Below are 17,236 nucleotides of genomic sequence, written 5' to 3' on the forward strand. Positions count from 1 at the left end.
TTAAATTGGCCTTTACAAAACTTAAGAATCCAATTTGTGTCTGCGGTAAAGGTATTTTATTTATTTGTGTTTTTAAGTAATGATTGATGGCACAATAGTTTGGTAAAGGGTGTTTGATTCACGTTTGTGGTAGTAAACTAACATCTGCAGTCATTTATTTTACGTTAAACGTAAGCATCAATGTTAGGCCGTTTATATGCTAATACATTTTCGAGTACCCAGTTTTGAAGGAAAAGTACGTGAATAGAAAATTAAAGAGAGATTTGAAAGGAGGAAACTAATGTGTCTCCTTCAAATGGTTTCACAGCACTTCCGTTAAGGTCTGCATTTGGAAATCTTGCATTCGTCCCCCACTATGTTTACCTAATACCGCTTGAATAAGCTTGAACACACAGGACACTTGGGATTATTGACTCTCTCACACACACACAGAAAAACATGGCGCAATCGCGTAATGAGTAATTTGAGGTCATTTGAGATGAGGCAGATAAGGTCATTCATTGTTAGCTATGTCAAATATCATAAAAGAAGACAACTGACAAGAATTTGTGACAAGATGGCAAAACAAAGAAAGATTGGAAAAGAGGACAATTATCGGAAATCGAATATCAGAAGCGAACAAATAAAGTGGAAGCTGTTTGTTCCACCTTTATGGTTATTTTTGACCTTCAGTTTTGGACTTTGAAACAACAGGTCCTGGAAAAAGACCGGGTGTATTGTCCCCTTCTGTCTTTGGACTGCTGATTAATTGCAATATTCGGCTGATCACGCCCGCACCCTTTTATGTCAATATTCTTCTGATACTTTCTCCTGTGAAACGGTGTTACAATGATTTTGTGGGAGGGGATTCATGGCCGTTCCATTCATTTCATTGGGAAAAATTGAGATACAAATGTGGTCACGAAACAAATTAAACTCATTGACATGCTAAAATAATCAGTTAACTCATTCAGTGCCAGCCTTCCCAGTTAACATGGATATTTGACTTCTAAAGCGGTCAATGGCAGTGAATGCGTTAAGATTTAAAAAATTGGCATGTTTGCATTGTACTACAGAAAACAGCAAACACATCTTGACGATTGAGAACCCTTGATGCTAAGGACGTTGTTTCCCCCCCCCCCTGCCTATTGTTGTATTGTTTTCTTAAAAATAAAGCATCACAAGTTCTTTGTGTTTGTTGGTCAGAGGGTAACAGTGTTGAATTTCAGCATTCTTCTTACTGATGCAGACAGACAATATGAAGTCACAGGTAATACTGACAGGTAACTGATGGCCGCTCCTTGATTTCTATCAGCTACTCACATTGCAGCGTTTTGTATCTCACAAACACGATTTTATGTTCCTCACGGCACATCTGAGCAGGATTCCTATCAAGAGTAAAACTGTCCTGTTATCATCCTATAATTTCAATGCGGCTACATTGACCATTTTGTTGATCAGTCTTGCAATTTGGCGCCCCTGGTGCGGAGTGTTTCACACGATGTCTCTGCTTCCCTCCCCAGCGACTCACACCACAAAACCGCGGTCATCCTCATGAGACCTGCGGCGTCATGAGATCGGGCTACATTTTCCTGCTGCTTTACCTCTTGTGGGGCTGCTTTGGTAAGAGAGGATCAGCGTCACTGTGATCGTTTACTTTTCCCTCAGTCAGTCTACTCTCAAGACGCTTAATCCAAAATACAGCAGCTAGATTTTTAATAATAACTAGGCCTAAGTCCCTTATTACCAGTTCTTGCCATCCCTTGACATCCCTTCATTGGCTTCCAGTAAAATTCACAATCAACTAAAGAGCCTCTTGATTACATATAAACAGTTTTGGGGAGAAACTGATACCAATAGTGATAGTTCACTGTTATTAAATGTAAATAAAACAGTCCTTAACAAATGTATTAGACCAACACCCAATGTTAGGTTTAGCTGCAGCTAAATGTGTGGATGGATGTGTGGATAGATGTATACAGTAAATAAATAAAAATTATAATAATCAACTCTTACAGTACAAATTCTACGGTAACTTTGCATACATGGTTTTAATGAGACTGGTTAGGTGAGGAGGTACGGAACAAAAAAGAGCTATGCTGGCAGCTATGTTGGTTTTGCTCTTTCACCTCTATTAATAGACAATAGGAACATTTCACAATGAGAACATGTTGCACAAATACATGCGGCGCTCAATGTTTCCGTGTCAAACCGCTAAATGTAACAACATCTCATAATACATTTTCTTATCATTCTATTGGTCACTGTATATTTATTTGTATGTTATTTGATTTAGTGTATGTTGAAGATAGTTGATTTGATTTCCTGTCGGCTGCAGCCCTTCTTTCCATCATTTTTTATTCTAAATGATTTATGTGAAATTCCAAATATTTACACTAAATATTGTTCTCAATATCAATCAGTCATTGAAAGTTTCTCTTCCCCCCCCCCCCCCCCCCCCCCTCCCAATAGGGCCATCTAGCGAACAAGGGTAAGATACCTAAAAGGGAAGCAATCAGTTTCTTTTTTCAAAACCTTTCTAACCCTTCTGTTATGACACTGAATGTTTGTTTTTGCATGACCGATGCAGAGAGGCAACCTGCAACTCGACCACCCAGGTGAGTGAAGAAAAGATTTTTGCACAAACAACACATGAATTATCGAAAGGAATTGTGATAATTTATTTTCCCTTTTACTCAATTTATGATTAGGATCATAATACCTCCATACAATAGAATATGGGAACTTACTTTTTTATTTTATTCTCTCTCTCTCTCTCTCTCTCTCTCTCTCTCTCTCTCTCTCTCTCTCTCTCTCTCTCTCAAGGAACGAGATGCAGCCTCATGCTTCCTCCAGTGTGTGGGTTCGCCTGCATCAAACACTGGCCGGGATCACATGCGGAATCTGAAAGGAATGCTGGAAGCGGCAATAGACGTTTATACATTCATGGTAGGGTTGGCCCGAGATTACACCCACGACGGAACCACTTCAACGTGATTTGAGGAATGTTGTCACGCAAATTGCCACCTGACCAGTTCATGTTTCTGCTTTATATAACTCTCAAAAATACATCCATCTATCCTGATATGGCCAGAAAAACATGCGGACAAAAAGGAAAGCAGGGGAGGGACTGTTACTATAGTAGTTCATTTAAACGGGCCAACTGGGGCAGCAGGTAGCAAAAACTGAGAAAGACCAAAAAAACAAAACAAAACGAACGAACGCTGCATGGAAAAACAAAAAATACACAAAGACACACCTTTTCAACATATCTGCCAAGACATCATTTACAAGTGAACCAAAAGGCATGACGAAGTACTCAAAGTGTTCTGTGTACTGAACGTGGTTTTGCATTCATCTCCTTCACATATTCTGACCAGGTGGTAGGCGTTTCTTATATCCAGATTGGAGAAAATAACTGCACCATCGAGGGCTTCAGAAGCAGAATTCAAAAGCAGGAGTGGATATCTGCTCTTAATTGTTATGTCATTTAATCTGGTGTAATCTATGCAAGGACGTTAAGGTCTTCTCTTTTTTGTCAATGAAGAAAAACGAAGATCCCACAGGAGAGGTGGAGGGGGACATTTGTTAAGTCGATTTTCTCAGGTGAACGATTTTCCCTGGTGGACTAGTTTGTTGCCCAGGGATGGCTGAATGCAAACAGTGTTCATGGCAATAGTTGCTCCAGCTGCGGGTAGTTACTATTGACCAATTGATTTTAACCACGCTAACTCAAGAAGAATGGGCCATAGGGATGAAATGACAAAACGTTCAATGTATTTGTGGTGGCTGCTTAAAAGTTTTAGTTTTAGGAGTTCAGACTTTTCACTCTTAATCGTTGAAGCAACTGGTCAATAGAGTATATTTAGACTTGTCTAGTTTAGACTATGGTGTTTAATAAGGTTTACATCAATGGAGTCATTGTTTGCGCCTGAGTCAATCATAACTTGTACGGGGAGAGTCTGTTGTTACCAGCGCAGCATACCTTTGAGATGTCTCTAGTCAGAATGGATTGTCATCAAAAAAGTTTACATTAGTTTAGAAACAAAACGCTACAGACTGCAGGAAACATGACATGACGAAGGGTACGTGACTTAGCGACAATAAACCGACGCAGACTGAAAGAAATCAGGCACACAGGCTAACAATTAGCATCTATGTGGAGGTAAACAACGGAGATCTGAACACAAACGAAGCTCCAACACATGTAGATAGACCATACAACAATAATTACGGGCATACATTCTTTATCCTCTGAGAAGAACGACTGAAATTACTGTTGTACTGAGAAGCAGGGAGAGGAGCTGAGTCTTCGGGACAGTACATCCGTCAGTATGTTTGTCTTACACTAACCTCATGTCCCCTCATGTTGTGACAGAGATCCAGCGCGAGGGGAGCGGACATCAGCCTGCAGGGGGGGCTCTTTTTGGACCCTGACGCGGAGCCTCTCCACAATGAAGCCCTGGTAGAGATGTGGATGGAGGTCAAGATGAAACCGCTGTTGAAGTCAATCAACAGACACGTCCTGGCCTGCCTCAGCACCAAGAACTTCAGCTGCTCCACCTACCAAACAATGTACAGCCGTCGCCCGTCATGTGACCGAACGCCATCTCCGTGATGGCGGCCTTCTGAATGCTCTGCTCACTTCTCACAGGGTGAAGGAGCTCAGCCAGCATTTCTCTGAGATGATTCCTGCCAGACAAAAATGGATCTACTCATTCTTCATGTATCCCTACCTGTCACGAAACGGAGTCAATGGTAATGCTTAAGGGTTTTATGATTTTGTTTTGATTTATGGAGTTATTTTCAATCTCATCGAATGGCAATGACCTGTGGGGTCCCTCAAGGGTCAGTTCTTGGACCCCTCCTGTTTTTTTTCTTTGTTTTTAAATGTTTTTAATCGTGTAAAGCGCAATGTGTTAGCTTGTGTATGAAATCCGCTATATAAATAAATTTGCTTTGCTTTGCTTATACGTGACCACCACAATGGATTTGCGATTAAAGTGTAGATTTGAAGAGATTTTACAAAACTATGACATCATTTGGAGTGACTTTGTTTTAAAGGGATCAAAAATATTTGTATAAAGTAAAATTGTCAGCCATATAGGTTTCTGGCATTCTTACCATCATCCATCCATCCATTTTCTGAGCCGCTTCTCCTCACTAGGGTCGCGGGCGTGCTGGAGCCTATCCCAGCTGTCATCGGGCAGGAGGCGGGGTACACCCTGAACTGGTTGCCAGCCAATCGCAGGACACATAGGAACAAACAACCATTCGCACTCACAGTCATGCCTACGGGCAATTTAGAGTCTCCAATTCATGCATGTTTTTGGGATGTGGGAGGAAACCGGAGTGCCCGGAGAAAACCCACGCAGGCACGGGGAGAACATGCAAACTCCACACAGGCGGGGCCGGGGATTGAACCCTGGTCCTCAGAACCGTGAGGCTGACGCTCTAACCAGTCGGCCACCGTGCCGCCCTCTTACCATCATAATACACAAAATGAAAGGAGCGATAGTCAGTACTGCCATCGTAGCATGTAGCAACTTATCCCGACCCCTCTAATGACTGTTTTTCAAAAAAGAATAGCAACAAATCTGGCATGTTAATGAAAACTTCTCTGAGACTCCCTCTAGAAAAGCGGTTAACCCCCCCTTGTCCAGACTAACAAATAAATAGCGCTTGCACAAAGACACCTCTGGCTAATTTTGCTAGCTAATGCTAATCTGCGCTACCGCTGCAGCTTTCCTTATCTTTTGACTTTGACATGGTTGTACTACTATGTAGCCTGGTGCCCGGACTCCAGCCATCTCTACACAATGGCGAATCTTCAGGCAGGCAATGTGAGGCACTTATTATGTAAATTTGTAGTAGTGTAAAGTGTGACATCACAATTCAGCAACATTCAAACGGCTCGCTTAAAGACACATTTTATGAAATATGGAGAGAACAAAAGACTTTGTAAATTCACTTTCACACTTGATGGGTGTGCAGGCACTCCAGAGACCCAAGTATTTGCGTAAAAGCCAATAAAAAACTAATTATTTTAAAAATACCACACCTTAAAATACATTTGAAGAGCACCGAAGAACCAGAACACTATAACAACCCTCTTTGTGTGATGCTACAACAATAATAAACATATTGGTAAAGGAAGATAATGTTCAGTGAATCTATTTGAAATGTACAGTATATACTTTATATATTTTTTTGTTGTCTCTGTTCAGGTTGCGTGAATTCAAACGAGAGCAGTGAAGAATGGCTGATGAAGAATTTTGGATCCTTCAGGGTCATGGCTAGAATATACGACTTACCAGCGCTTAACATAGTTTTCAGTGGTGTGAGTCCCATTCTGCAATTTTTTAAATTTGTTTTTATAATGATGCCTGAGAGAAAAGAAACATCTCTAACCCAAGGGTGGGCAAACTTTTGTGCTCAAGGGCCACATTTGATTTTTTAAATGGACAGATGGCGCAGGCCACTCAAAGATGTGGTTAAAAAACAAAATATTAAAATGTATATGTAAAAATAGTCTATTCTAATAATATATTTTACTTTAATTTATTTATTGAATTCTATTATTTATAATTATTTAGTTTTGATGAGTTAACCAATTATTATCAATAAAACATTTATTAAACATGACCTGCATCTGTAAAAATATTTTTTTTACATGCATGAATAAGAACTAAATAAAATGTATAAATACATGTAGAATGTCATATAATTTTACTCATACTTTTTTTCATTTTGAAATTGTATTATTCAAAATTACATTAAAATTAATAAATGTATTTTGTATTAAAATAAATAAAACTGAAAAAAAAATAAAAGTACCGCTTATCCTCACCAGAGTCGCGGGCGTGCTGGGCGAGAGGCAGAGTACACCCTGGACTGGTCGCCAGCCAATCGCAGGGCACATATAAACAAACAACCACTCACATTCACAGCTACAGGCACTTTAGAGTCTTCAATCAACCTACCGTGCATGTATTTGGAATGTGGGAGGAAACAGGAGTACCCGGAGAAAACCCACGCAGGCACGGGGGAGAACGTGCAAACTCCACGCAGGCGGGGTCGGATTTGAACCCCGGTCCTCAGAACTGTGAAGCAGATGTGCTAACCAGTCGCCCACCGTGCCGCTATTCAACCACTTATTTAATGAAATTTATGAATACAAAAATTAATAAATACAATTGAAGTTACCAAACTCATAATAATGTAAATGCTTGGCGGGCTAGATTAAAGAACGGTGCAGGGCATATGTGGCCCTCGGGCCATACGTTGCCAGGCCCTCCTCTTATCCCTTCTCATCTCTTCTCGACACAGCTGGAAGTTCTTCACCTGCTGTCTCCGGCGCAGAAGGCTGAGCTGCTTTTGAGGCCCGAAGTGGCGGATTTGACCAACGAATCCCTCTCCCTAGTCTTCCACAGTTTGATGGCAGATCGCCCACCAGCCTACACCGCGGATTCTGGAGGGAACCACAACTGGAACGAGTCTGGATACCCTCAACCGACATATAGCCCGTATTTACCTCCATCCCCTCACAACACTCTCAGAGAGGTTTGGGAACTGAGCACTATTTTCTTGCTGTAAGATCGGGGCTTCATAAACCTTTTCAGTGCAAAACCCAAATTATAAATTACATTCCTCCCTGGATCCTGAAATGACCAAAATAATGCTGACTTGCCATAACGTAATGACATTACAGTAACTGACATCAATGCTTCTTAATCTTAGGCCTTTGAATGAATAGAAGAATTGTTGCACAATTTATCTTAATACAGTTCCTCTCTGGTCCACGTCCAGGTGATCCAAGGCATCACGATGGCTTTCAGACCAATCAAGAGCTTCGTTCATAGTTTTGTCACCTTCACCAAACAGGTACAAACATTCACTCATCGTCTAGGCACATACTGACTGTACACAAGTGCGTCAATAAATATTTCACATTTCATATCCCAGAGAAATGTGTCGGAAATAAGAAGCAGCACCCTGATGCAGTTCCTGCTCAACTGGACTCTAGTGGAGATGGCGAGTCACTACAGGCCCAATCCGGCACCCGTCGCACTGGAGGCGCCAGAATTGGACAAGATGGAGGGCTGGTACCGAAGCGTCGTCCTACCCATACTGCGGAGGTTTTCCCACGACGACGAATACCTGATGAGTGACCACCTCATGCTCACCTTCCAACACGTGTTGTATGTCCCACTTACACTTCAGTAAACCTTCTAAAAATCTTCTATCCTGGTTATGTTGTTGTATATGTTATGTTCATTCAATCCATTTGGTCGCTAAGAAGTGCAAAATGTTGTGTATGTAGGAAAATAAACAGCAATATTTAAATATTCTGATTATTTTGGGTCTTTTTAAGTCTGCCGAGGAGTAGTTAGCACATACGCCTCACACTTCTGAGATTGGGGGTTCCTGTGTGAGACTGACAACCAACCCAGGGTGTACCCCGCCTTTAGGCATGAGCTCACCCGAGCCGTGACCCTTATGAGGATAAGTGGTTTAGAAAATGGATGGATGGATATACTGTAGGACCGTCAGATAGCAGCAAGACTCTTCAGTGTGTTTTTGTATGTATGATGAGGTGGTACATTATGTCCTGCAGCTACTTGGATCACAATGCGGACAATGGAACAGCCGACGTCCAAGATGTTTGCAGCGTCACTCTTGATGGAAATCCTTGTGGGGTAAAAAATAATAATTATAATTAATTGAATATATATATATCATTTGTGTTTGTCAAAATTCTTTCTCTTTCTCGCCCCACAGTTGACAGATGCGGTGGGAAACGTGGCACGCATTATGCACTGCACAGCTCGTACCAACCTGACCATGTCAGAGGGTAACATCATGAGACTGATTTTGGAGCTGACGGAACGTCTCAATTTACTGATACAGGAGTTTGCCACAGCTGTGAGTCCATGAACCAGTCTACTATTCAAATGTGTCTTATATACAATTATGGCTAAAAGGTGCCAATGTTTTAAGCCATGACTGTATCTATGTATGTACTGTATGTATATCTACTGTATATATTTTGGAGGGCGGCTGGAACTGAATAATGGCATTTCCATGGGGAAAGATTATTTAAGATTTAAGTGTTTTGAGTTACAAGCACGGGCACGGAACAAATTCAACTCGTATCCCAAGACAACACTGTCCATCCATCCATCCATTTTCTGTACCGCTTTATCCTCACTCGTGTCGCTGGCGTGCTGGAGCCCATCCCAGCCGTCTTCGGGAGAGAGGCGGGATACACCCTGGACTGGTCACCAGTCAATCGCAGGGCACATATAAACAAACAACCATTTGCGCACACATTCACACCTAAGGGCAATTTAGAGTCTTCAATCAACCTACCATGCATGTTTTTTGGGATGTGGGAGGAAACCGGAGTTCCCGGAGAAAACCCATGCAGGCACGGGGAGAACATGCGGGGCCGGGATTTGAACCCCGGTCCTCAGAACTGTGAGGCAGAAGTGCTAACCAGTCGGCCACCATGAAGACAACACTGTCTTTTCTGTAATTTGCATGTTGTTGCACGTCAATACGGTTGCACGTCGATTCAACACGAGGGCTTCCTTTGCGTTTGCAGAACTTCACTGAGGTGGCGTCTGACTTCCGGGAGATCTTTAGCGAGGCCAACTCTCCCGCTCTTACTCAGGAAAACCTGCAAGACCCGCAATTCGTCACCATGTGGTTCCATATCAAGCTGTCACCCCTCCTTCCCAACATATCCGCCGACTTGCTCTCCTGCCTGAGCAACAACAACTTCTCCTGTCCCGCCTACCAAACCCTGTGAGTTCGCCACTGATTTCCTCTCACGCTGACACACAATCGTGTGTTTATATACAAGGCGGAATCTCTGTTAAATGTTTCTAGTAATATTTATCATTTGTCACTGCCGCAGTGTTGCTCTCCTCAGTAAACACGTGAGCTACTTGGATCCCCTTGCGATGCACCACCAAAACATCTACACGCACTTCATCTACTCATTCCTGTGGCGTCACAACATGTCCGGTGAGTAAAAAGAAAATTACCCTACACTTTGGTGAGGCTCTGGATAATGGTGTAGCCACAGGAAATTCTTCAAACTTGATTTATTATTATTTTTTTTTAAATGTAATAATTCTCAAAACATTCTCATTAAAATTACAATTTTGCTGGTATAATATTATTGAAATGCTGGGTTTTTGTAATATACCAAATGACACCAAGATAGATTATTTTAAACGAGTAATTATTTGTACGTTTCAGACCCATGTTTCTCAGCTAATAACAGCAAAGAATGGCTGCGGAAGAATTTCGGTTCCTTCTCACAAGTCGCTAACATCACAGACTTCTATAACCTCAACCCAAACTTCTTAGGAGTGAGTCACACAAATCAGAAATCAGTCAAGCGAAGGCTCGACCGCATGGTGATGACATTTTTCTCTCCATTGCCTCCCCAGTTGGAGGTACTGGACCAGCTGACTCCAAGACAGACAGCCCAACTGATGCTGCTGCCTCTCCCGACTCCTCCCGAGAAGGACGTCGTCGTCAGACAAGTGTTCGCATTCCTGCTGGAGTCCCCCAGAGAGAGGAGGCTTCAAGAGGTCTTGCATGAGCTGGTCTTGCTGGCTACGGAGGTGATTGCTCTGACGGGTCCTATGGTGATGCTCAGCAGTATTTCAAAACCAGGAGAGTGAGCTAAACCATTTTGGATTTTGCAGGTCAGCTTTCCCTGTGCAGTCTACAAACCCATGTAAGTATTTTCATAAATCACTGAGGACATCTTTGGTCGAAAACAATTGACTGCGCTTGAAAAAAGTATTTTAGATACAAATTTTGGGGGTCTGGAATGGAATAATGGCATTTTCATTCATCTCAGGGGAGAAAGATGATTTGCGATAAAGGTGATTTGAGTTACAAACGTGGGCACAGAACGAATTCAACTCGTATCTGCTTTAGTTATGTTACTCTTTTTTTTTCAAAACTGTGTTACCCTTTTTCAGTCTTGAGCAGTTGCAAAGAGTCATAGTTTCTGTGCCTCCTGACATGGAATTCCTCATTCGGAAGAAAGTGGACCAACTCATCCAATTCACGCCGGAAGGTAGAGAAGACTCTCAAAGACACATACATTACATTCACTACATGAGCAAATTATTAATATTGTTGTATAAATATTGCGGCTGTAAACTAGACTCGAACGTGTGATTTTTCTGTTTCTCTCCTAGAGTGTGTGCCTGACAACATCAAGGTGAGGGTTACCCTACCTACATTTACTGTACATTTGACCCTATTGGATAATATTCTATATCAGTGCAACTTTAACCCACTCTGCTTTTTCACAGTGCTTGATGATGCAGATCAATGGTAAGAAGTTCTTTAAAAAGTAATATATTTGTCTTCCAATGGCAATGTTATAAATCACATACATTGCATTATAAAAATTGACAACTAAAAGAAAAGTATCTACCAGGCACATTGACAGAATTGCTCAGATTGGTTTTCCTGGTGATGTCACTTGTTACTAGGCAGAGTTCTGAGGGACCAATCATAACTGCCGCAGAAATACAGTAAATTGGCATACTGTATATCACTCATCAATCAGAGCCTGTATAACTAATTTGTATTAAATATAAAATACAGTGAACCCCGCTCCTCAACTCCAATTTTTTTCCCTGACACCACAAGATAGCAGAAGTGCAAAAAACACAAATAGACGTAGGAGAGGTCCCCCACGCCCCCAAAATCCAGGAATCGCCGAATTTAAAAATGCCGAAGCGTGAATATTGAGGGGTTCACTGTTTTGTATTTTGTCAGCACAGTGAGGTAGTGGTTAGCATGTACGCCTCACAGTCAAGAGGTTCTGGGCCATCCTGTGGAACTCCTCAAAATATGCAGGTAATAATTGTGATTCTGTCCAATTTTACAGCGACAGACGTCTGCAAGGGAATCAACAGGTATGTTGTAAGCTAAAGTTGTAAGTCGCCACCCTGCGTTCCTTTTTGTTGTCATAATGTGCTAATTACGCAGCTCCGACCTTCATTTGGCCCTGAGTACATCTGCGGACGTCCCCTGCAACTTTACCTTGGAAGAATACGCGTGTGCACAGGTGACATTTTATATTTTTACTTTTCTTTTACTATTACTTGTGTGTTTTCCAGTGGTGGGCCATCAGAGGCAGCAAGCCCTTTTCTGCTAGCCGAAACACCATACAAAGTACTGACCTATTAATATGGATTCCCACATCCAGCTGCAGAACTTCACGGCCAATCAGCTGGCGTCTCTTCTGTTGTGTAATCTGCCCAGCAACAGCAAACGTTCTGTAGTGCTATGGAAGACACTGCTCAATAATATTTCCCCCATCTTGGATCCGGCTTTGGACATCCTAGCCAGCATGGTTAGTGAAGGAAGGAAGTCACCATCGTAAATGAATGAAGGACAGACAGTACAAACAAGTTTTGATTTTTTTTTGCATAGCCCGAGAACGCAATCGGACCTTCGGCGCCTGAGATTCTGGATGTGATCGGTGAGATCCGCGTGGCGCTGCTGAGCGACAGTCAGCTAAAGAACGGCAGCGTCATCGCTAAGTGGTTTTTGGGGCGTCTGAAGGGCTTCCTGCCAAGGGCGTCTGCCAATTTCCTACGCTGTCTGAGCCACAGGAACCTCAGCTGTCAATCGTACCAGCAAATGTAAGCAAAGAAAAAGAATGAAACACGCTTCATAAATAAAATACTTAATAGGAAAAGAAACCTAACAGAATAATCGATAAAATCGATGTATCTGAATCCCTAGTCGATTGACTGGAAATGACTCGCTAAGCAAAAAATAATGTTCATACTGCTCATCTTAAACTAACTAACTGGTCCATTTTTAGCTTCTAATTTAAGTGAAATTCTCATTATACCAACAAGCTTGTTATATTAAAGGTTAGTATATTTACAGCCCAAGTGCAGTGATGTGATGTTTTCATGGCATGTTTCTCTATTAAGGAATAATGTTTTATTTACTTGGAAATTACACAATAGCTTCTGAAATGTTCACCCAGCCTCTTCTATAAATCATATATCATTTTATTGATTTAACACAACCCCATGAAAACAAGTATTTTGAATAATAGTACAGTAATAGTCTTTTTTTTGTTTTTTTGTTAAAAAAATGCAACCAAGGATGTGATGGGCTTCCATAAGAATGTAAGGAGTCTCGTGAAAATATGAAACTGCTTCTTGTTGCTCTTTTCAATGTTAGCCTGGGCGTCTTCAAGCAACACTATGACATCATCCCGGAGAGGCAGCGGATTGTGATCTTGCGGGACTTCGTCATGAGTTTCCTGTCTCGTCCATTCTCAAGTGAATTAAAACTATTGCTATTGAAGTAGCTTTTGAAACTGTTCTGCCAAGGTTTTAGGTAACAATTTGACAATAACTGCGATACCACTGTATATGCATTAGCTCCATAAATGTTGGGAAACACTCTTTAAAAATAACTTGTTTGGAATCCACAGTTTGGGGTCTTACTTTGGAGGGTCCACTGTCAATATAAAATAAAAATCCTATACTACTTGACTGTGTGCAGGCTCAGGTTGCCTATTGGGATTCAACAACAGTGCAGAGTGGCTGATGGCGAATGTGGGTCCATTTTCCCAGTTTTTGACCCTCAAGGAGATTCTGCAGCTCAACTCTGAGTTCAATCCTGTGAGACATCACTTTTGATAATAAACAGACCATAGTTTCTCTAATCATTTTGCAAACAACATCGTAATCGTTGCCTCTCTTTAGCTGGAGGCCCTGCCTCTTCTGTCTTCACGGCAACGGGTAGAGCTGCTGTTCACTCCGCTACCCGCTCTCCTTGAGACAGACGTCATCAACGCGCTGTTTGATCAACTGACCGACTCGCCCGAGGAATATTTGAAAATCCCTGAATTCCTCACACACCTTCTTGGTTACCTTCAGCCGGTGAGTAACAATCAGTGGAAGGTTCGAAGGAGAAAGTGATTCTTGACGGTAACCACTTTTTCTTTTTTTTCCCCTTTGCAGCCGTTCAAAGGAAACCTTTCCTGTTCCTCATACAAAACACTGTGAGTTCACACCTGAAATGCCTTTCAAAGTAGAAATTATGCCTTTTTTGCCCCAAAATGTAATAAAAGGTCTCTGACATTCTTTGGTCAAAATACACAAATATTGTGGGGGGTGGTTCTGTCTAATGCAAATACTGAGTACGGCCTTCATTAACATGACGACCACCTCCTCGGCTTGTCAAATAAGCATCTTTCTCCCAAATATCCCAACACTTCTTGTGCCTTTTTTTAAAAGCGACTAGCAACCAATATAGTGAGTTTTTGTGTTGTTATTGGAGACTTCGGGGTACTCTGAGGCTTCCTCCAGGGAAGGATGTTTCCTCCGCGTCCAGACTGCAAATGAATAGCGTGTGCACAAAGCAACCACTGACGTATTTAACGTTTAATATAAAGCGGCTAATCAGATTCCATTGTATGTTCACTTTTGGAGGCAGCATTTCATCCAAGCTGCCAAATTAAACTTTAGTGTAGTTAGTGATTTGCCGCATGATATCACCAAATAACGCAAATACCCCCCAATCCAACAACCTAGCTGTACGAGGAAGTGCTGGTTATCACTAATTCTGGTAACACTGTTGGTTAATCTGTGCAATAGGCAAATAACTACATTCCACAATTGATGGGTGGACACGCACTTGAGAGACTACTATTTGTATTCATCATTAAAAAGTACATTTTCACAGTATATTCCCCTGACACAAAAGGTTGAATCGAGGGCATCCGTCCAGCCATTCTCTACACCGCTTATGTTCACGACATCCCATGTCCCCTTTCAAATGGAAGATTTTAAGAAAGGAAATGTGTTTACTGTTGCCGTGCTCCAGTTTCACAAGGCTGGACTTGGCCGTGGCGACTGTTCCTCTCCACGTGGCGTCGTCCATCACCTCCAGTAAGGTGGAGCTGGTCGAGCTCGTTCCGCCTGGTGAGATACGCACGCAAAGTAACACAGGATTGACAGATGGAAAATGCAACTTTTTTTTTTTTTTACTCACAAAACAATTAATTCGGGATACTCACACAATCTAATGAGATACCAGACTATATTAACAGTAGGACATTATTCTCCAATTCTAAAGATAATAGGTTAGTTTTCACCACCACTCTTGAAGAGATATTAATTAAACAATATATTAATTAGTGTGGTTGTAGATTGCCGTACTATACAGTTTATACGATTATTCATACGCCAGACCAAATTTGAGAATACGATTGAACAGAATAGAGTTTGCCTTTCTTCATCCCACGATAGACAAAATGTTTTTAGACAATACTGGGTGGCTATGTACTGCACAGTTAACTGAAGAATAATATGTTTAAGTCAAGAAATAAAAACTAAGTACAGCATAAGGTCATATAAGACAAACAGTGAAGTGGCAGATGAACAAGAATGAATAAATAATAATGCAGTTAGTGAGTGCTAAATAAAGAAATATAGTTAAAAAGTAATACAATATAATAATAATAATAATAATAATAATAATAATAAATACACTCTGTAAGATAAAGTAATGATCATATAGTAATATTGCATTAATTAATAAAACAAATAATATTTTAAAAACTGTACATGATTATAGGAAAAAAATGCAGTGGTTGTGTTGTATTAATAAACATATGTAAATAATATAAAGGTTGTAAATCATTTTAAATGACTCATCTTTTTTCATTGTACTGTATGTCTGAAACCTCTTCTTACATTTCCCCCTTTGTTGAGTCATTTTGTGTAAAAATCCATTTGATAAAAATTAACTCAAACTCCAAATCTGGACAAATCATTCATTTTTGGCTTCACTGTGGACTTGATTGGTAATATTTGTGATACCTACTCAAGATAGAGAACATTTTCTGTACACTTTAACACCACAATAAACTACAACCACAATAATTATCATTGTTAAATGAATACCTTTCTGACAATGACGATCAAACCATTATTTTCTTCATATTGGATCTCATTAGATTGTATCTTTGAACCTAATAAAATTTCTAGTGGGTTTGGTCACAGGACTGTTACTTTATTATCATTTGGGCATTTAATATATATTTTGTAGTAAAATTTGAATTTGGATATTTTTTTACAGGTTGCATCATATACAGTGGAGAGGTGATACCCCTTTTTACCTAGCTCTAAATTTTATTGCAGTACTGTATAACTATATTCAGTGTTTTTCTCTACCATCAGTGCACTGTAACTCCAATCAATGGTAAGTCATTTCTGACTTCATGTGGAACATAATGGTCTACTGTCACTCACTCGTGTCATGATGTTGTTCACAGCCACCGAGATATGTATGGGAGTAAACAGGTGAGTTCAGTTTTGACACAACTGCACGTCCTTTAGACAAGAACAATCCAAATCAGTGCGCACCACTGACAGCACCACTGTCCTCTGTTTGAATTGGAATGAGAGAAGCTAGCTGTTGTGAGGTTTCGCCTCGCGTTATGCGTATGGCTCATAAATGTGGGAATGAAATTCCATTACAATGTACAAAACAGTGAAATGAATCTACACTTTCATCCTAGAATCTCCCCTGTTAAGCAGTGTACAAAATTGATATTTTTGACACATCATATCAATATTATAGCTATGATGACTGCACCAGTGTGCCTTACCATAAATATTATCTTATGATGACACATTTCACTTTTTACAAACAGCACAGCACTCCAACTCCAACTGGATAGCGGGACACAAGAAGGACGTTTCTGCGACTTTGCCGCGGAGCAAGTTGCGTGTGCATCGGTAAACATAACGCGTCTAGAATCGTGTTTTGATGTGGGCTTCAGTCTTCACCCTCGCTCTGTTTTTCTTTCACGGCACAGCTGGCAGTGCTAACAGCTCCGGATCTGGCCATGATCTTTACATGTAGCCGCTTGGCAAACTCCAGCGGCTCTGTACCCGTCTGGAAGCTCCTCCTCACCGAATCCTTTCATTTGCTGAACCAGTCTCTGGACCTTCTCGCCAACATGGTAGTAAAACCTACAACGATCATCTAGTTCAGTGATTCTCAACCTCTGTGAGGGATCATCATAAATGATGATCATTTTGCTACAAATAATGCTTCTTTGTTCAGCTACTGTACTTAAGCCAGTGAGCAGTGGGCAGAGCAATAAAATGCTGATCAACTTGTGTATCCACTCATACGACAAAATCATATCTTTGTATTCAACTAAACAATCCCA

The 17,236-nt window shown here is 41.0% G+C and overlaps 1 protein-coding gene across 2 annotated transcripts in view; it reads left to right on the forward strand.

Annotated features, from left to right (window-relative positions):
- LOC133477266 (uncharacterized) overlaps positions 1-17,236 on the forward strand; it is a 36,837-nt gene that overhangs the window by 1,109 nt on the left and 18,492 nt on the right. Inside the window, exons 2-35 of one of the 2 annotated variants that reach the window (XM_061771847.1) lie at positions 1,503-1,602; positions 2,452-2,470; positions 2,570-2,597; positions 2,806-2,928; positions 4,358-4,554; positions 4,634-4,737; positions 6,207-6,319; positions 7,309-7,542; positions 7,789-7,863; positions 7,945-8,180; positions 8,597-8,678; positions 8,761-8,904; positions 9,587-9,789; positions 9,902-10,011; positions 10,249-10,361; positions 10,443-10,619; positions 10,704-10,735; positions 10,986-11,083; positions 11,208-11,230; positions 11,325-11,346; positions 11,909-11,936; positions 12,010-12,088; positions 12,230-12,376; positions 12,457-12,668; positions 13,225-13,325; positions 13,552-13,670; positions 13,755-13,931; positions 14,013-14,053; positions 14,878-14,975; positions 16,135-16,157; positions 16,236-16,257; positions 16,331-16,358; positions 16,712-16,796; positions 16,877-17,023. In XM_061771847.1, coding sequence (XP_061627831.1) covers positions 1,503-1,602; positions 2,452-2,470; positions 2,570-2,597; positions 2,806-2,928; positions 4,358-4,554; positions 4,634-4,737; positions 6,207-6,319; positions 7,309-7,542; positions 7,789-7,863; positions 7,945-8,180; positions 8,597-8,678; positions 8,761-8,904; positions 9,587-9,789; positions 9,902-10,011; positions 10,249-10,361; positions 10,443-10,619; positions 10,704-10,735; positions 10,986-11,083; positions 11,208-11,230; positions 11,325-11,346; positions 11,909-11,936; positions 12,010-12,088; positions 12,230-12,376; positions 12,457-12,668; positions 13,225-13,325; positions 13,552-13,670; positions 13,755-13,931; positions 14,013-14,053; positions 14,878-14,975; positions 16,135-16,157; positions 16,236-16,257; positions 16,331-16,358; positions 16,712-16,796; positions 16,877-17,023 — 3,540 coding nt within the window. Of the gene's footprint in view, positions 1-1,502; positions 1,603-2,451; positions 2,471-2,569; positions 2,598-2,805; positions 2,929-4,357; positions 4,555-4,633; positions 4,738-6,206; positions 6,320-7,308; positions 7,543-7,788; positions 7,864-7,944; positions 8,181-8,596; positions 8,679-8,760; positions 8,905-9,586; positions 9,790-9,901; positions 10,012-10,248; positions 10,362-10,442; positions 10,620-10,703; positions 10,736-10,985; positions 11,084-11,207; positions 11,231-11,324; positions 11,347-11,908; positions 11,937-12,009; positions 12,089-12,229; positions 12,377-12,456; positions 12,669-13,224; positions 13,326-13,551; positions 13,671-13,754; positions 13,932-14,012; positions 14,054-14,877; positions 14,976-16,134; positions 16,158-16,235; positions 16,258-16,330; positions 16,359-16,711; positions 16,797-16,876; positions 17,024-17,236 lie in introns of those variants that run through there. The other variant, XM_061771848.1, reaches the window with a different exon arrangement.

This window comes from Phyllopteryx taeniolatus, chromosome 4 (genome assembly GCF_024500385.1).
Source record: "Phyllopteryx taeniolatus isolate TA_2022b chromosome 4, UOR_Ptae_1.2, whole genome shotgun sequence".
Classification (NCBI taxonomy): domain Eukaryota; kingdom Metazoa; phylum Chordata; class Actinopteri; order Syngnathiformes; family Syngnathidae; genus Phyllopteryx; species Phyllopteryx taeniolatus.